Source organism: Anser brachyrhynchus, assembly GCF_964034855.1.
Source record: "Anser brachyrhynchus genome assembly, chromosome: Z".
NCBI lineage: Eukaryota > Metazoa > Chordata > Aves > Anseriformes > Anatidae > Anser > Anser brachyrhynchus.
This window is the reverse complement of record NC_137697.1, coordinates 30,280,563-30,298,927: the sequence shown is the minus strand read 5'-3', so window position 1 is coordinate 30,298,927 and position 18,365 is coordinate 30,280,563. Positions and strand designations below refer to the sequence as shown.

Genomic DNA, 18,365 nt, shown 5'->3' with positions numbered 1-18,365 from the left:
AATTTTCCCAGGGTGGCTCATAAAGTCAAATCAGATACTAAACACTAAGTCTTTTCATTGGGTCAGTCACAGTCCTGAATGAAATTTTGTCAGTCAGAGAAGGTACCCTTACAGACTTCCAAGTTGTTGGATTTTTTTTTAATTTTTATTTTTTTAAGAATCCTGTGGTTAGTATTATCTAATTAGTGTGATATTCTAAAAAATTGGATTTATCCTGTATGCCACACATAACACACTATTGTTAGTGGAAAACCTGCACACACATGCAAGTTAGAAAATACTGCCAACAGCCATTTTGAAAATTTAAGTTTTAAATTAATTACTGACTTCCTTCCCAGCCCTTCAATGTCAGAAAGCATAGAGTATGGCTGAGTACTATTCAGATTGGACACTAACTTTTCTATTCAACTTGCTGGCCAGCTGTTTCTGTCAAAGTTACGCCTAGAAAAACCAATACAGTTTTGTAAATTTGTTTTCAGTCTCAGGAGCATAATCTGCCCTACAGCATAAAAGTGAACTTAGAAAGAATGTACATAAAAGTGAATTTAGAAATAAGGCACATCTCTAGGATAGAACGCTGCTCTGTCTTATCAGGTACCTCCAGTGGACAGCTATTTTCCACAGTTTCTAACATCTACAGAGTCAGGGAAAAGCAAGATCTTCTCAATGGTAGTCCAGTGCCCTGACTCAAAACTCTGAGTCCTAGAACTGTCCCAGATGGCAATTTATTACACTTACAATCATCCTGAGAAAAAATCATAAAATCTGACCTTTTGTGAGAAGTTCAGATTTTAGATATAATAACAGATCTGTAACACCTTACAATACTGCCGTTTTACCATAGCTAAAGTTAAGGATGCACAGGACTCCAGTGCTGTCTTTTCAATTACAAAAGCAATTTCTTCCTATTATCTATTGTAGGAACACTTTGCAGTGAACCTATTGCACAGGAAAAAAAAAAAAAAGTACTGCTGTTCCTTACTTCCAGCTCCAAAGAAGCTGTAACACGCAGCTATCGTCAATTTAAAATAACAGCCATTAAGTCAATCTAGCAGTTGTCTTCCAATCCATATTTTTCATCAAGCTGTCTAAATAATGTATCTTCATTTCTGAAGTCCCAAACTGCAATGCTGTCCCTAAAACATGTCTTTGAACTGTCTTAATTTATATCATGGTTGCCAAGAACAGACTTTTGCCAGTAAACTTTCCATCCTGGCATTATTTGCCTTTGCTGCAACCTTATTTTCTAGGCAGCCCAGCTTGCCAACAGAAATACCAGATTCCACCTTCCTGCATTAGCTGAAAACAAGCCCACAGCTTTAATACTGGCCAAATGTTGTCTGTTTCCATACAGCTATGCAGGAGACATGCAACATAATCCAAATGGCACTGTCTTGCTGGAGAGGCCCTTACTTCAGCAACAAGGGGGAAAACAATACTTGAAGCATTTGCCCAGTATCACCTAAGAGTTTTGGGGAAAAATCTGGGGAAAATGCCAGGTTCAACATGACTCTGACAGGAGGTAAAAAGATGAGTAAACTACTCTTTCAAGTCTTTCTACTGATTCAAACAGCTAAAACTCTTATCTCTTTATATTCAATTCACAATTTTCTTTTTTTTTTTTTCAGATTACTGCAACTTTTTTTTTTCTTTTTTGCTTAAAATGAAGACAAATTTCTCTGAGCACACACCCTACAGGTGAATAACTGCAAAATATGACAAACTGAATATGAACAAACTGAAATCATGCAAATTGGCCGGTAACAGTAACAATGCTGTGGAATATTTATAAAGGTCACTTAAAAAGAGGAAGATGTAGATTGTGCTTCTTAGCTTGGAATGTATAATTTTTTTTTTTTAATTTCTTTTAATCTGACAAATATAAAGTCTTCTTCTCTTTTTCCTGGATAGCTCCAAAAGCACAGTAACTATCAGCACTTAAATGAAGGGTCTGGAGCCTTTATATTGACAGATTTTTAAGGAAAAATTTTCACCACTTCAGTTGAAAGTCTAAAGAGAAAAGAATCAAAACAAGGAAGACTGTCCAGTCAACTATGGCTTGTGTAGCATCAATTCCCCGCTTCTGCTAATTAAACTATAAAGATTTACCAATGATTTTGACTTTTACTGGCATCAAGGCATTTCCATTTCAAATAAGACTTGTTTTTTGAAAAATTATATTGTTAGATAATAAATTCCTAAGTGTAACACATTAAGCTGAGAGCATTAAAAATGTTGTTTCACACTTAAAAGCATACTGAACATGTAGAACAAATATATTTGTCAACATCCACTTCAGTATTAGAGATAAAGACTCAATCTACAGCAGTGCTAAATTTGACTTTCTGCCTCAACTAAGCCTCTACAGAGACACTGAAGCTTAAAAAAAGATCCCTTTAAATAAGATCTTTCGAAGTTTACTTCAAACAACGTAAGTAAATTAATACTGAAGTTACCAAATCCCTAATAAGATAGAAACAGGTCAAAGCTGTTCTCTGCAAGGTTTATCATGAGGGAGAACAGAAAACCTATCCAAAAGACAATTACTGCTTTGGAACTACGCTTTGGCAGCAGCATCCAGCTCCCTCCAGAATTGCAATATCCCCTCTGGGCATGTGGAACTTTGCAAGATTGAGGAAAACATACAGATTTGAAGAGCTTTTCAGTCTGACAAATCTGCAGTAAACCTATAGGTATTACCCACAGGAATTACACTTATGATTACAGAATAAGACTGATACCAGCTCCCAAATAAAAGTTATATAGCCCATATGAAGAAATCAATTTATCACATATTCAAGGCTAGGCCTTTGAGAGCAAAAGAATTCCTAGGAAGTTCCTTTACTCTATTTTAACAGTACTAGGCCTTAAAAAAATCTTAATGTATGTGCGCATCTTTCCTTAAAGATGTTATACCACCTTTTATGTCTATTGTTGCTAAACATTGCAGAAACTTGTCATCACAATTTAAATCAAATAAATTAATTTGCCCTTTAAGAAACATTTAACCTGTTTTTGTTTTGTTTTGGTTTGGTGGTTGTTGTTGTTGTTGTTTTTTCCAGTTTATTTGCTCTGTAAATTGAAAGCTTTTTGTGTCTAGCATATGACTTTCTAACAGGAATCACATAGAGAATTTTTTTTATACATAGCTTTTAATGAAGATTTCAAATGAAAAGTGCATTGTTTTCACCCTTTAAAAAAGATCACAAGCTTTTATATTAAAATTCTGTTTGTTAGCCACAATTTCAAATGTTTATGCGCGCAGCAGTTTGTTGACTGACAACTACTAACTTGCAATTCATTATAATTAGAACAGAAAAATAATTGCATTAGATCAAATGAATGCAATACAATATTAGTGCACACTCAACAGCAAAAAGTATTGTGTTATATCATGTGTCCTACACAACCTTTTTGAATATATGACCTTTAAGTTGCTGAAGGTTGCCTGAGAATTTGGCTCAGTTCAGGCAAAACATCTGTTCCCTTTGCAGGTATACTGTAAGGACTTTTTTCTCAGTTGGATTTAGAGCACAGCAAGTGAGCCCTTTTCTGACCGATCATATACACCCCAGCATTTGTAAATCAAGCTCTGGGCTGACAACAGCAGGTCCACATTCCGTCACCCTTTCTCAGCTAGGAAGGCCATTTGACTGCTGTGAGAACTGCTCTTATCATGTCATCAAATCAAAGCATGTTGAGAAGAGGGAATGCAAGAGGCATCTGCAGAATTCCCACAATGTAGTGACTTTGGAACATTGACAGATGCATCTGTCATTTTATACCTTCAACTAACCTGCTGTCCGCTGGCCTGACATAGCAAAGCTGTCCAAGAGTAACTCCAGCTCTCTCATGTTGTTTTCATACGTCTCTGTTAGAAAGACCTGGTGTTTCTTGGCCTTTATTTGACAGGAGAGACAGACAGGAGGGGGGAAAAGAAATCCATTAAAATAGTAAACATAAGCAATACAGATCATGGTATTTTTATTGCCTTTTATGTTTAGATTCATGTTATGCTTTTAACACTTCTTTTCCTGAGTCAAATGAGCTAATGCCACAAATAATTAACAGGGTTTCATGGAAACTTGAAACACATTTAAAATAGATGTAAAGGCTTCAGGTAGTCAAAATAAAAATAAAAATTGGTCTTGAAGATCTTCTGCTTTAAAAATATCTTAATGAACGATGATTAACTGCTGCCCATGAAGCAATATGCAAGCAATGAAATCTGTTGTTATACCCTACAAGGGCATCCAGAAAGACACCAAACTACTGGCAGACAGTCTAGAAATTCATGATTTGGCACTCTGTCAAATCCCACACCTATTCTCATTGCAAACCTGCCTACTTCAATTGTTAGTATCTTCCAAGCTTGATAGTTATTTCCTCAACCTCAAAAAATTCTCCCTATGAATGGAATGTAAAGCAGCAGAGCCTTTCAGCTTCTAGCATTGAATTTTCTTAAAGAAAGCTGTTAAGTGCAGCCTATTGTTCAAATTAAGACACTGTTTTTATATTGAGGTATTAATTAATAGTATTATAGCAGAGTTTTTAATCAATGCAATAATATCGACTGTATCAAATCATTCTTTCAATTTATATCCAACATTAAAACTTGCAGCTTTCAAAGACTGCTATTACAGATGCATCTGTAATTCCAGACAAGACTAACATCCTGTTGGACATATGTAGCTTTGACTTCTCAAAAGAAAAGTACAATTTTAGATGATCATTGACAAAGTGTGTTACAACTCACAAGTTTAAAAAAATCAAGAGGAAACTAGATTTAAACATTTTTTTCATAATTTTCTTATAACAAGGTTTATGTTCAAAGGTGTCAAAGGTTATGTTCAAAGATGTTATGTTCAAACTAATTATTTTTAATTACTCAATTTATTTTTATTCTAAATTCTAATACCTATTTGACTAATTTCCACTTCTACTTTGTTATGGACGTTTACCCTATTTGCACTGAGAAAAATCCTACTGTTTTCTATCATATCTATAAACTATCACTTTAATTATGTTTCACTGCACATGTAAAGACCCAGTCAATTTCTCAAGTGTGGGAAACATCCTCCCTAAGAAAACTGCTACTGCTACATACTGGTAGCGTAAAACTAGCAGGCAAAAAAAAAAAAAAGAAAAAAAAGGAAAAAAAAAGACATTTAATTCTCTGCAGTGTTCTTCACTACTCAGTTTAAATATTTTATAAATTTGCTTTACTCTTTCAATTTTAATTATATGTACTGTATATCAACTAATATATTATTCATGTGTGTATTTCAATGTTAGGTCCCCTGTAGCATTTACACGCCTTTCCTTGTGTGAGAGTTTGTACTACACTTCATAAAGAATTTCCAAACCACTTCTATGTATTTAAAAATAAGAGAGTTTTAATTCTTAGTCTATAAAATTTTTTATGTAGAGAGAGATTGTATTTGCTGAAATCCAGTAAAAATAGTTCACAGGATGCAAATATATGAAATTCATTACTGTCCTGTACTGATACAATCTCAAAGACCTCACATATTACAAATAAGTTAATAACATGATCAGCATCATCATAGAATAAATACTCTTTTTTATAGAAAGCACTCCAGCACAGACAAGAGCAAACTAAATCTTCCCAGAAAAACCCTTTCCCATGAAAAATTCAAATGTGAGAATTCTTTTTCTCTCTCCTAATCCAATTTTTTCATTTGGTTTAGTTAATTTACCACAATTTAAACAGTATATTGCAGTTTATTTAGTCTTCACTACTGCTCTGTGCTTTATTTGCTAACTGCATCCATACTCTCTAAACCAATTTCAGTCTCTGTTTTTCAACAGCAATAAAGATCAAAAGGAAATTCTTTAGACTAGCCAGTTTCTCCACACTTCTGCAGCAAAAAATTTTGTATCCTTCCTTTCTAACTCCCATTTTCAATCACTCTCTCCCATTATTAGAAATGAATAGAAATACTGTGAACTACAGTGTAGGAAATCCAGACACTGGATAAGAGTACAAAAGGGTCTGAATGTATCGATCTAACTTCTTATGTCTCACTGACAGGTATCTAATAAGAATGCGCAGAGTCATAAAATCATGGAATAATTTAAGCTGACAGGATCTCTGGAGGTCATCTGGTCCCACTCCCCACTCAAAGCAGGGCCATGCTTGAAGTCAGGTTAGGTTGCTCAGAGCACTGTCCAGTCAAGTTTCAAGTATCCTCAAGGACGGAGATTCGACAACCCCTCCAGGCAACCTGTTCCAATAGCTCACAATCCTCACTGTGAAGTGTTTTTTTTTTCCCCTTACAGGTAGTTAGAATTTCCCTTTCTAAAACTTCTGTTTGCTCTCATACTTGCACTGCACAATTCTAATGAGAGCGTAGCTCAGTCTTCTCCAAAAGCACCCATCTGATAGTTCATGGCAGTAGCTGTAACTCTCTTAGTTTTCTTGTCTTCGAGATGAACAAACACAGAGGGCATACATAACTCTGCTTTGAAAGGGGAAATGGAGTCCACTAGAGTGTAGAAGTCAAATATAATCAGTTGCAGCTGCTGAAAGATCTCTGCCAGATCCAACTATTCGAGGAGAGGAGATTACTCTCTCCCACCACCTCTATCCATCATCACATTTGTGTTAGGCGATGTCATTCCTGTGTGAATACTTGTATGAACGTTCCCTAGATTAGTTCAAAAGGGAAATTAGGTGACAAAGTGCTAAAGCCTCCATGTAAGGATGGTTTGCTTCCCAACCCTTTCTACCTCATTAGTAGAAAGAGGTGAAAGACCACTTGTAAGCCTTTTGCTGGCTTTTCTTCACTTCCTGCTCATCAGGATTGACCATTCTTGAGCTTGGAGGTGATCCTTGAAAATCAAAGGCAACAGAAGACCTGTAAGAATGAACAAGGACCTCCCAGGTAAATTTAAATATTTAAAGGGAGCACACAGAAGGTGGAAGTGGGGACAGGTGACCTGGAAGAAATACAGAGACACTGTCAAAGCACAGAGGAATGAGCTTAGAAAAGCTAAAATCTACCTAGAATTGAATCTAGCAAGGCACACAAAAGGCAGAAGTAAAGGTACCTTCACACAAATCACCAGCAAAAGGAAGACTGGGCAAAATGTGGGCCTGCTACTGAGTGGGGAAGGAGATCTGGTGATGAGGACACAAGAACGGCTTTCTCGATGCCTTGTTCACCTCAGTGCACAAGACCAGCCTTCATGAATCTCAGTTCCCTGAGACGAGTGGTAAAGCCTGGACCAAGATGACCTACCCTCAGTGGTGGAAGACCAGGTTAGGAAACATTTGAACAAACTGAATGCACACATACCCATGGGACATGATGGCATGTACTCACAAGAGCTGAGCAAGCAGGCCAATGTCACTGTCAGGCCACTCTAAGCTGTCTTTGAAATACCTTGGTGATCATGGGAGGTTCCTGAGGACTGCAAGAAAGCAAAGGTCACTCCTGTCTTCAGAAAGGGCAAGAAAGAGGATGCAGGGAACTTCAGGCAAGTTGGTCTCGCACTTATCCTTGAGAAGGTGATAAAATAAGTAATTTAGGAAACCATTTCCAAACACATGAAGGACAAGAACATGATCAGTAGTATCGAACATGGACATCGAAAGAGGAAATCCAGCTTAACTAACCTGACAGCCTTCAACAATGAGACAAATGTCCTGAAGGTTGAGGGGAAATGGCACAGCATATCATTTATCTTGACTTTAGTAAGTCTTTAGACATTGCCTTCCATAACATCATCATAGATAAACTGATGAAGTATTGGCTAGATAAGTGTACAATGAGGCAGATTTAAAACCGGCTGAACTGCAGGGCTTGTGGGGCAGTAAGCAGGCAGAGGGTCGTGAGCAGTGTTCTGCCACTGCTGGTATCCCAGTGGAGTCAGCAGTGGAGCCAATGCTGTTTAACATCTTCATTAATGACTGGGATGATGGTCAGAGTGCACCCTCAGCAAGTTTTCAGTAAAAACGTGGAAGTATTGACTGAATCACCAGAGGGGTTTTGCTACTATTCAGAAGGACCTGCAGCTACTGGAGAAATGGGCCAACAAGAACATTAGGAGGTGCAAAAAAAGGTAAGTGCAAAGTTCTGCACCTGGGGAAAAATAACTCCACATGGCAGCACAGGCTGGAAACCAACTTGAGTCAACTGACCATGAGCTAGCAACGTGTGTTTGAGGCAAAGACGGCCACCAGTATCCTGGGCTGCACTAGCAAAGCCATCACCAGCAAGTTAAGTGATGCCTTCTCCTCTACTCAGCCCTGGTGAGACACATCTGCAGTGCTGGGTCCAGTTCTGGGCTCCCCAGTAAAAGAGGGAAATGGATTTATAGGAATGAGTCCAACAAAGGGCCAAAGATGACATAGGGACTGGTAAAACTGTAATACCAGGAGAGGCAAAGAGAGCTGGGACTGTTTAGCCTAGAGAGGAGAAGGCTCAGGTGGACTTACAATATGTGTAAGCACCTGACAAGAGGAAGTGGAGAAAAGGAAGCCAGACTCCTCTGTGGTGCTCAGTCCCTGCACAAGAGGCAATATACACAAACTAAACTACAAGAAATTCCATTTAAATACAAGAAAAAAAATTACTGTGAGGATGGTCAAACACTAGAACAGACTGTCCAAAGTCATTGTGTAGCTTCAGTCCTTGGAGATACTCAAAATTGAGCTGGATACAGTCCTGAAAAACCTATTGTAGTTGACCTTGCTCTGAATGGGGGGTGGATTAGATGATCTCCAGAGATGCCTGCCAGCATCAGTGACTGCCATTCTGTGTGATTATTCTGAAAGGAAGGTACCCACAGGGAAAAATGAAAGGATAGTCTGGTTGAAGCAAATAATACATCCACTATCAAGTCTAATTTCAAAAAGCCCAACTGCATGCATCAAAAACACTTGAGAATTTAAAATTCTCCAAACTTATATTGAGTATTTCCTATCCCTCCCAAACACAACTCTCCCCCTCCAAAATATTCAGATTGGGAGGCTAGAAACCAAATAATACAGCAGCAAAATCATACTTCCTGAACTCAGAATATATGCTGGATTATAGCCCCTTCCCCAAGTCAAACCTCATATCCTTAAGAAGGCACTTAGTATTGCAAAACATCCCTTGAGAACAGAAGAGGTTCTGGTAGAAGAATGTATTTCACCATATATTTACATAAACATCTAAAAACAAAACTGCATTTTTCAAGACATTAAATAGAAGCCAAGTATTTTTTATTACAAGTATTGTAGGCTCTAACCAGGGGAAAAGTCTTCCAAATGCTACAAATCCTTAACTAAGAATAACTGGAACTATTTGGAAAATCTACTACTTGTACAAATTATTTCACCCACTGTCAGAATTACGCTAACCTTTCAGAGGCAGGGTATTTGTACTTATCTGGGCAACTCCCTACCACCATGGTTGCAGAGGTACTCTCATCTACAGTCTCCTATTTTGGTATCATTACATCACCTGCTCCAGAAATGAAGTCCCATTGTTTGTTTTTTTGTTTTCTTTGTTTGTTCGTTTATTTGTTTGTTTTCTTTTTTGATTTATGTCGTGGTTTTTGTTTTTAGGATTTTCTAAGACTGAACTCTCATGTTGTTGAATAAAGTAAGCATAAACCCTACTATACACGCTTCAAGAATAGCCCATGTGACTAATTCTGCAAATGTGTGCATCTCAAGCTCAATACAATTTAAGAATAAACATGTAGGCAGGAGTCTGAGGCTCTTTCAAAACTAACTTAACAAAAACTCCAGATCTATCAAACAAGGAACTGGGGTCCTGTCCTGCAATCTACTGCCATTATTCCATGAGGGATCTTCTCAGGAGCATTGCCTGTTTTATTTGCAGTTGCAGGGATTTCCTGTGTGGCTCTACTGCACACAGACTAATTCAGTCACTTAGTGTGCAGTCCAAGTGTCATCTGTTGATGTCAGAGCATGTGCCAAAGCTAGACATAGCCACACAGTCACTAAGAAGCAGCGTGTTCAGCTACTCCTTGAAAAGCATTTGGGTAAATGCTTTATAAAAGAATCAGAATGCAGTGACCAAGCATGACCAAAGCAAATCAGTTACAGAAATAGCTCCAGAAGGCTGCTCCACAGTAAACAATTGGTTTTACCTGAGTGATATTCTGTATTGCAGGACAGTGGCACAAATTTTAAGCAACCAAGCATGAACTATAACAAAAACAAAACAACTCCCCCAACCCCCAACAATATAGTTCTTTAGGCTACTCTTTATTTTTGTTCAAGTTAACTAGCTATTAAATACTTCACATTTTATTTATTATCTCGTATTAGCTAAAATTTTTGAAAGTTTGTAGAGCAGTCTTTAAAACATGCCTGGCCACAGGTAAATTAAATAAAATTTCTCAAGAAATTTTGTGCCTCAGTTTTAATAACCTGAAATGAAATTCATCAAAAATGCTCAAGTTTTAAACAGAACAATTCTAGTTTCCTACAGAGAAGTTTGCAACAACCTTTTGGTAGAAGAGAATTTTGTAAGAGTTTCTCTTCAGGCTTTTTTGGTTAAGTCAGTTTTTTTTCAAGAATTGGCAACTTCAAAAGCACTTCTTAGATGCCTGTCTTCAAACACTGGAACATCACAGTTTGAGTGACATCTCCAGAATAAATTATGAAATTGATTTCTTTGTAGAAGATCATTTAAACATATGCTTGACATCAATGGGATTTATCAGACTGATTGGTCTTCTTGAACTGGGACAACATAAGAAGGAACACTCAAGTCAAGGCAAGTAAAACAAAAACACAAAACAAGGTAATACACCATTTAACAATCATTAGCACAAAATTAATGAAGACTGTGCCTCTGTCTTCTGTGTTGCTTTTTTTGTTTGTTTTTAATTGAAACAAAAAAATGTTCACAGTTAATCATTGCCATTGAGTACCAGATCCTATTCCACAGAACTTGTAGAATAATCATAACATTCAGGGTGTTTTATTGTCTGTTCAATCAATACTTGAGAGACTACTACTAAACAACAAGTTACTGCCAATGTACATGAACTAGATTCTCAAACACTCCTGTCCTGACTTTCAGCTTGCAATAACCTACAAGGCTATTACAGACAGCCTAAATATATACACCACATGACTGCATGCATGACTGCAAGGAAAAGATTTATATGCCACAAGGCAAAAGAGTCTGGGTGTAATCTATTACACTACTTATACACTAATTATACAATTATACTACTCCTGATAGTATCTATACAAGCGGGAGGAAATGAATACACAATACATCCAGATTAAAGAAATTTACACTAAAATACACTATTCTTAATGACTGCAATTTCCTAATATGCATTCTGGTGAATTGGCAAGTTCCCCAAATTTCAATATACATTTCTCATAAAATAAAGATTCAACGTCTCCCTCTTGTCCGGTACTAAGAATTAGTACTCATCCACTACTAGGTGCCAGAAATGTAAATACCCTGAGTAACTTTAAAACCTATTCAAGGCACCACTTATTCTTTCCATGGGGCAGGAATACAGCTGGGACTGTTTCAATTTAAAACAAGATCTGAATCACAATGGCCATTCTTCCAAATTCCTGTTCTTCAAGCTAAAATTTCTAAAAACCCTAGCTGGAATTAATGACAAGCTTGAGACCAATTTCCTCAGTAAAAACACAATGGAAAACTTGAGAGCCTGCTCATGCTGAACACTCATAAGCAGTTTTGTTTGATACCAACAGATTCTATCACATCTGATCCATGCAAATTTCTGGCAAACTTGTGCCACATGCTGATATTTAAAATTAAAAGCAGTGTAACTACTTTACTATACATTCAACTGAGCCATAAAAAAATGTTCTTTTTGATATAAAAAGTTTCCAAAGAATGTATTTGGTCCCTGCGTAAGTCTGTTTCTCTAAAAACAAACAGCCTTCACTGGTTTGATTATATTTCCCAAAACGTTTTACAAACAAAAATGTTAACCTGTATTATAGCAGTATAGTGAGAAACCAATATAAGATTATGAGACTGGAGTGGAAAGGACAGGATGTCTAATGGTAGTATAAAACATAGGAAAGTAATGAACAGATCAAGAAAGCAAGATTGGGAAATGAAGGGAAGAGAACACATTTTCACACAATTTTAGTATGTGTCTGATAAAGTGAATGTATGTGAAATGCTATCTATACTCAGTTTTTGCCAGAGACTTCTGCTTTTACACTTCTGGGGAAAAAAAAAAAAAAAAGTTGTCCAGACTCAATAAACAAGACCACACACAGATATTCCTGCTTCTCAAACAAATACAGTAAGTCTTCAGGAAAAATACAAAGCCATCCAAGGTGATAAAAACCTAATCCCAAAGGGGACCATTAATGCAACTCCACAGAAAATGAGTGTTTTTATTACCTGTTCAAGGCAGTCCTCTGGTTTGAAATCACTCCATTGTAACAATTAAAACAACCAGCTCTATGAACAAGACCCTTCTTTTAACCAAGACAATCTATTCTGCTTTTTACCCTTCTATAATGTAATGTTCATTTTGAATACACTATTTAATATTTTTGCCCTTACCAGAAACCTTGACGAAAACTAGAATTTTCTCCTGAATTTTTGTCAAATACAGCAGAAATGTTAAAAAATAAAACACAAAATAAAAAGGAAAACTTGTATCACAGAGATAGCTAACAAGTCTCTAATGTTCATAGTAGAAATATGTCATATTGAACATATATTTCATATGAATCATATGAATTCATATGAATTTCATACTAATCATTACTGACAGTAGTTAGGGAAGACAGTTGCTTTTCTATCTTCTTATTCCTTTTGTGTCATATAAGATGATTTTTCCAGGTTAACTAGGCCAGCAAATGTCTTTTAATACACTTCTTCTTGCAGGGAAGAAGGTGTGATTCTCCCAGAAGGAAGAAGGGGTTTTTGATTTGTTTATCTGTTATTAGCTACCAATCTGCATGAGAACTGTATATTAAGACAATGTATGGAATAATTCCGACTAAAAAAAATTAAAAAGTATGATGAACCATTTGGCATCAATCAATTGAAACTAGTAATTAGCTCTGTGACAAAACCTAAAACCACTGAATAGGTGAATGCTTTGTCATTCATACACACTCGTTTTGTAGTTACTGTAAGAATGGCCAATCAATGTAATTTTGAAATGAGAATCCAAATTCACTAAAACATTGGCAAGGGCAAAGACTGACATACAAAAGATCTATCATCTGTCAGAGGACAGAGTCATCTGATCCCAGTTACTTAAAACAAATTTTATTTATAAATGCACACTACAGAACTCTATGAACTAATTCCTGTCTGAACTAAAGTGTATGAAATTTACAGAAATCACACCCAATACTGACTTTAACATTCATGATGGAGAACCATTCAGCAATTTTACTCCAAAAGGCAGTTACACTTACAGGTTTCTTTTCCAATTCAGTTCTTATTTACAATTTTCACCTATTTGATTATCCATAGTCAGGGAAACTATAATTCAAGTCTACTTAAGTCTACTTGTTCATAATGTTTTTGTTTACAGACTGTGAACATGTAACCCTTTAAAATATCTTTATTTTTCAGATAAGCTGAACAGACGACAGCAATAAGTCTGCAGATCCTCTCTTCTGCAGGCCTCTACTCCTGTTCACTGCTGCTGTAACTGCCAGCAGCGGGGAATTGACTGCATTTACCTTCCAAACTCACAGCTCCAGGAGATGGAAAAGGAAGAAATTTGCAGCCCAGTATTAAAAAAATAAATAAATAAAATAAAATAAAATAGTTTACATTGGATAAGTATAGAAATATTGCAAATGCTACTACACAGTTGAAAGAGAGAAGGTTTTATAGATAATGCATAAGATATGTGTTTTGTCTCTGCTGCTATGCAAGAGGATGGGAAAATCGTTATTCAGACTTGGGGTGAGTAGAAACAGAGGGAAGGCCCCAGTTGGTCATATAAAAAAGAAAGATTTCAGAAAGTAACACAGTAAAATACATCCCACATGCCAAATCCACATCAAAGAAAAAAAAAATCCCCTCTGCTTTGTCACCCTCAAACAAGCATATTTATAGTCAAATGTTGCAGTAAAAACAAGATGTTGTGTGAAATAAATGTGTGTACGTACATACAATGGTACCTAACGAAGCCTGTAGATGAAAAAGGGCTAGGTACAAAGATATAATATTCCCTACAAGGAACCATAATCTGTTTCTACAAATTGCTGCCTTCTCTAGGAACGCAAACACAAGTTAAATTCTCATAGCCACTCTTTTAATGTAGCTGTTTTCTGCAAAAGCTCTTCAGTTAAATACACAGCAGAACACTTAAGGTACATTTTCAATTTAGCTTCTCCAGTGTATTAGCTACATTTATTCATGTTTTACAAAAAAAAAAAAAAGTAATATGAGTAAGATTAGAGTAACAATAGAGTTCTTGCACTGCTCAGCAAAGCAAGTGCATTTTCACAGTATGTTGAAAAACCCCTAAGAAACAAGTGCCACAGGCCTTTTGTCTTACCATTGCAAGTTCCTCTTGTAATTCTCTGCGAGTTTTTTCATTATCCTGTAGCCTCTCAGAGAGATCTTTAATTACCTTTTTCTTTTCCTCAATCTTCTCATTCATTTGCTTGTTTGTGGAGAAATACTCTCTTTTTAATCTGGAAAGTTTCAGCATTAGAACATTTATTAATCAAAAATACTTTTGTGAAGTACACTATATATATAATCAACAGACGTGACACATATGATGTTTACACATTGTAAGGCTTCTGAAGCCACACACTATTTTTTCAACTGAAAAAGTCCTACTTTTTTTTTTCAGGAAAGTTTTTTCAATTACTAATGTTTCTACTACGCTTCCAGCCATAACTTTATTTGATCATTTTGATATGGACTCCAAATTACACGTAATAAACATAATTCATCAAAACTTAATTAACACGGTAGCCCTCTTCAGAAACACTATGTCAAGTCTTGCTTAATCAACAAGTTTTTTTTCATGTACAAACGTCACTTCCAATGATTCCACATACCTGACTATATGCTACTCAGAATGGCCTGACTTTAGATTTTTCCACCAGTAGATTCATCCAAAGCTTTAAAACAACTTCTACTAGAACTGTCCTTCCTGGTACTCATGAAAACAAACATACAAACAAACAGACCATGGCATGGCTAAGCAGGCAGCTCATGAGAGCTGCAAGGCCAAACAACATGCAGGAGACAGAAGCAGGAATAGGAATACAAGGAGGAATTTAGAAAGATTGCCTAGGCATGCATGCAAGGTGTCTAAAGAGACAAAGCTCACTTGGAACTTATGTTTGTAGAGGATGACAAGGACAAGAAGAGATTTATACCACTGTATTATGGTAGGAAAGAAAACATGCTTGTCCACAAGGTTCAAACAACTGCTGGCAACAGATGAGGATTGAGTCAGGGATTACTTGTGAGAACTGAACACACAGAAATTGAAGACATCAGCACATCTACATTCAGATGCGCTGACAGAGTTGGCCAGTGTCATACTTAGGCTTCTCACCATTACCTTTGAAAGGTCATAGAGATCAGGGAGGTCACTGGCAACTGGAGAAAGGCAAATATCACACCTCTACTCAGATAAGTGTAAAAGAACCAGCCATGGAACTACAGACCAGTTAGCCTCACATGTATAAGGAAGATCACAGACCAAGTCCTCCTGGAACAAATTTCTGGGCTCATGAAAGAGAAAAAGATGACCGGGAATCAGTCACTGAGGATTTACCATGGTTAAGTCATGTCTGACCAGCCCAGTTACATTCCATGATAGAACAAATGGAGTTGTTGACAAAAGGAGAATAGTGGATGATGTTTAACTAAACTCTAGCAAAGCTTTTGACACTGCCTCATAGTACTTTTATAGCCAAATTAGGACTTCACAGTCTAGATACACAGACTACCACATAGATTAAAAAAATAATAAAAAAGGTTAGATAGTAAATCTCAGATGGTAGTGGCTGGTAACTACTGTTGGATACTGTAGGAGTGTATACTACAATCTGTTTAACATCTTTATCAATCACGTGGATTAGACCAAGAGTGCCATTTCATCAATTTTGCAGGTAACACTGAACTGGGCCGGGGGGAGGTTACAACACAACAAAACTGATACACTGGGAAGAACCTATATGGGCAGGAGGAACGCACCAACATGAGGCTTCTGAAATTCAACAGTGGCACGTGGAAGTTCAGAGTTTGGGAAGGAAGAGCCCCCCTGAAGCGATGTGGCTGGGGAGCAGCTCTGACCGAAAAGACCTGGCAGACAGCAAGCCAGCCAGAAATCAGCAGCATAGCATTTTAGTAGAGAACTAATAACAGCACAAGAAAAAAAGTTAATAAACTAGAATGAGGTCCGATGAATGCCACCAGAATGATCAAGGGCTAGAGTACAAGCCATGTAAGAACTGAGGGAACTTGATATATTCATCCTGGAGAAAAGATGACTTCAGGGTGCATAGCAGACCCCCACAATATCTTTAGGTTATCAAGAAGACTGAGACATTACAGTCTCATCGCTGTAATGTATGGCTGGAGGACAAGAGACAGCAGTCACAAACTGAATCAGAAAAGGTTCAAAGGAGACACTAGGAGAAACTTTTTTCTACCATAATGGCAGTCAAGAAGCGGAGCAGACTCCCAGAAAGCTTGTGCAATCTCTATTCTTGGAGGTGTTCAAGACTCTACTGGTTGAAGCCCTTAACAACCTGATCTCATAGCTGATCCTGATTTGAGATCAAGGTTGAACTAAAGATCTTCTATGATGCCTTCCAATCTGAATTATTCTATGACATAACTTAACAGCGGCAACAACGAGGTCTCTCTCTTCCTTTTCTACCAACACTTCTGTCTCATTAGAATTTTAAGTAATCCAAAAGGCTCTAAATTCTTCCAAATTTTAAAGTTTTGAATAAATATTGTCACTTCCTGGCTTTGACTTATTTCTTACATATGTCCTATAGACTTATCTCTTATATAAAGATATAACATATATTTTAGCTAAACGAATACTTTATAAGTCCTCCTAATACCTATGTGCTTCCGCTTCAGCCGGGCTGATTTTTTTTCTTTTAGCTGTAGATGTTTACTTCTTATCCTTAAAGAAAGAATTTGTCTATTTCAGTCCTCCAAAGTCACTCCTACTCTCATAACTTTCAGAAACACAGTAAGAGAAGTTCCAATTTATTCTATGTCATGACCTCACTCTTCAAGAAAAGTAAATTCACACAGAGAGCCAGATCCCTTGTTGCTTCCAATTTACATAGTTCTACTGGGTTCAGAGCTAATTAATAAATTATGCAACCCAGAAAAGTCTGTTTGCTTGGTATCAGTTACTACAACCATCTTTTTCTGAGAAAATAATTTCTCACAGCTTTAGATAGCTTCCAACTTTAGTATAATTTATTCCACATCAAGTCCAGCTAAAAAAATTTCACGTGTTCTATCACAATAAATGAAAAGTCCCCAACACCTTCCAAGGTATAAGACTTAAACACAATCTTGTGGGACTCCTCCAGAAAAAGGGAAAATCTATTAGGATGCCAAACTATGGCTTAAAATAAAAATGTCAAGCTCCTGCCATTGTCATTAGTCCAAGGACCACAACCCTCAAAGGTAAGTAGATCGAAAGTCCCAATGATGGGATCCAGTGAAAGAAATCACTGATACTCATCAGTTTAACTGATACTTGTTTACCTCAAAACATAAAAAAGGCAGGAGACAAAAGAGGCAGTACATGCCCACTGCATGCAAGTATCTAAAGCATACGAGTATACTGATGGTCTACTTGAGACCATCAGGTGGATGGCTGTTCTTTAAGCTCTGTTGACACAACCACCACGTGTTAAACTATGTTGGCTTCCACAGAAAGGTTTGCATTGTCTAAAATCATGGAAAATTTTCTCAGTAGACAGAAGCTGCTAGAAATAATTGCTTGAATCAACAAATAATTGAAAGTAGCGAAAGTACTGTCTGGATATTAGACAAAGTTTATACTGATATCCAATTAACACACAAAGCCAATGCCTTATGCATGTATGAGCTGCTCATACAATTCAAGGGCAACTTTTTGAGCTTACACAGGAAAAAAAGAGAATAGTTCCAGAAGTTTCTAGACGGAAGGAGTAAATGGTACCTAGAGAGTGTTGGAAGACTAACGGTTCCCTGATTGATTACAGAAAGTCATACCATGTTGACAAGACTGGAAAAGCTTTTCTAGGCTGAAAACTACTCCAGCTTCATTGACATCAGCCAAGAAACACCCCAAATTCATCTGTTTCATTTGAGGATGCTGACTTTGTCTGCTCTAGCTTTAAATACAAA

The 18,365-nt window shown here is 36.9% G+C and overlaps 1 protein-coding gene across 6 annotated transcripts in view; it reads right to left on the bottom strand.

The window, feature by feature from the left end:
* CCDC171 (coiled-coil domain containing 171) overlaps nt 1-18,365 on the bottom strand; it is a 171,735-nt gene that overhangs the window by 111,716 nt on the left and 41,654 nt on the right. For all 6 annotated transcript variants that reach the window (XM_080573871.1, XM_080573875.1, XM_080573873.1 and 3 more), the window contains exons 9-10: nt 14,530-14,668; nt 3,797-3,899 (exon numbers count right to left, since the gene is read on the bottom strand). In XM_080573871.1, the coding sequence (XP_080429997.1) occupies nt 3,797-3,899; nt 14,530-14,668 (242 nt within the window). The remainder of the gene's footprint in view (nt 1-3,796; nt 3,900-14,529; nt 14,669-18,365) is intronic.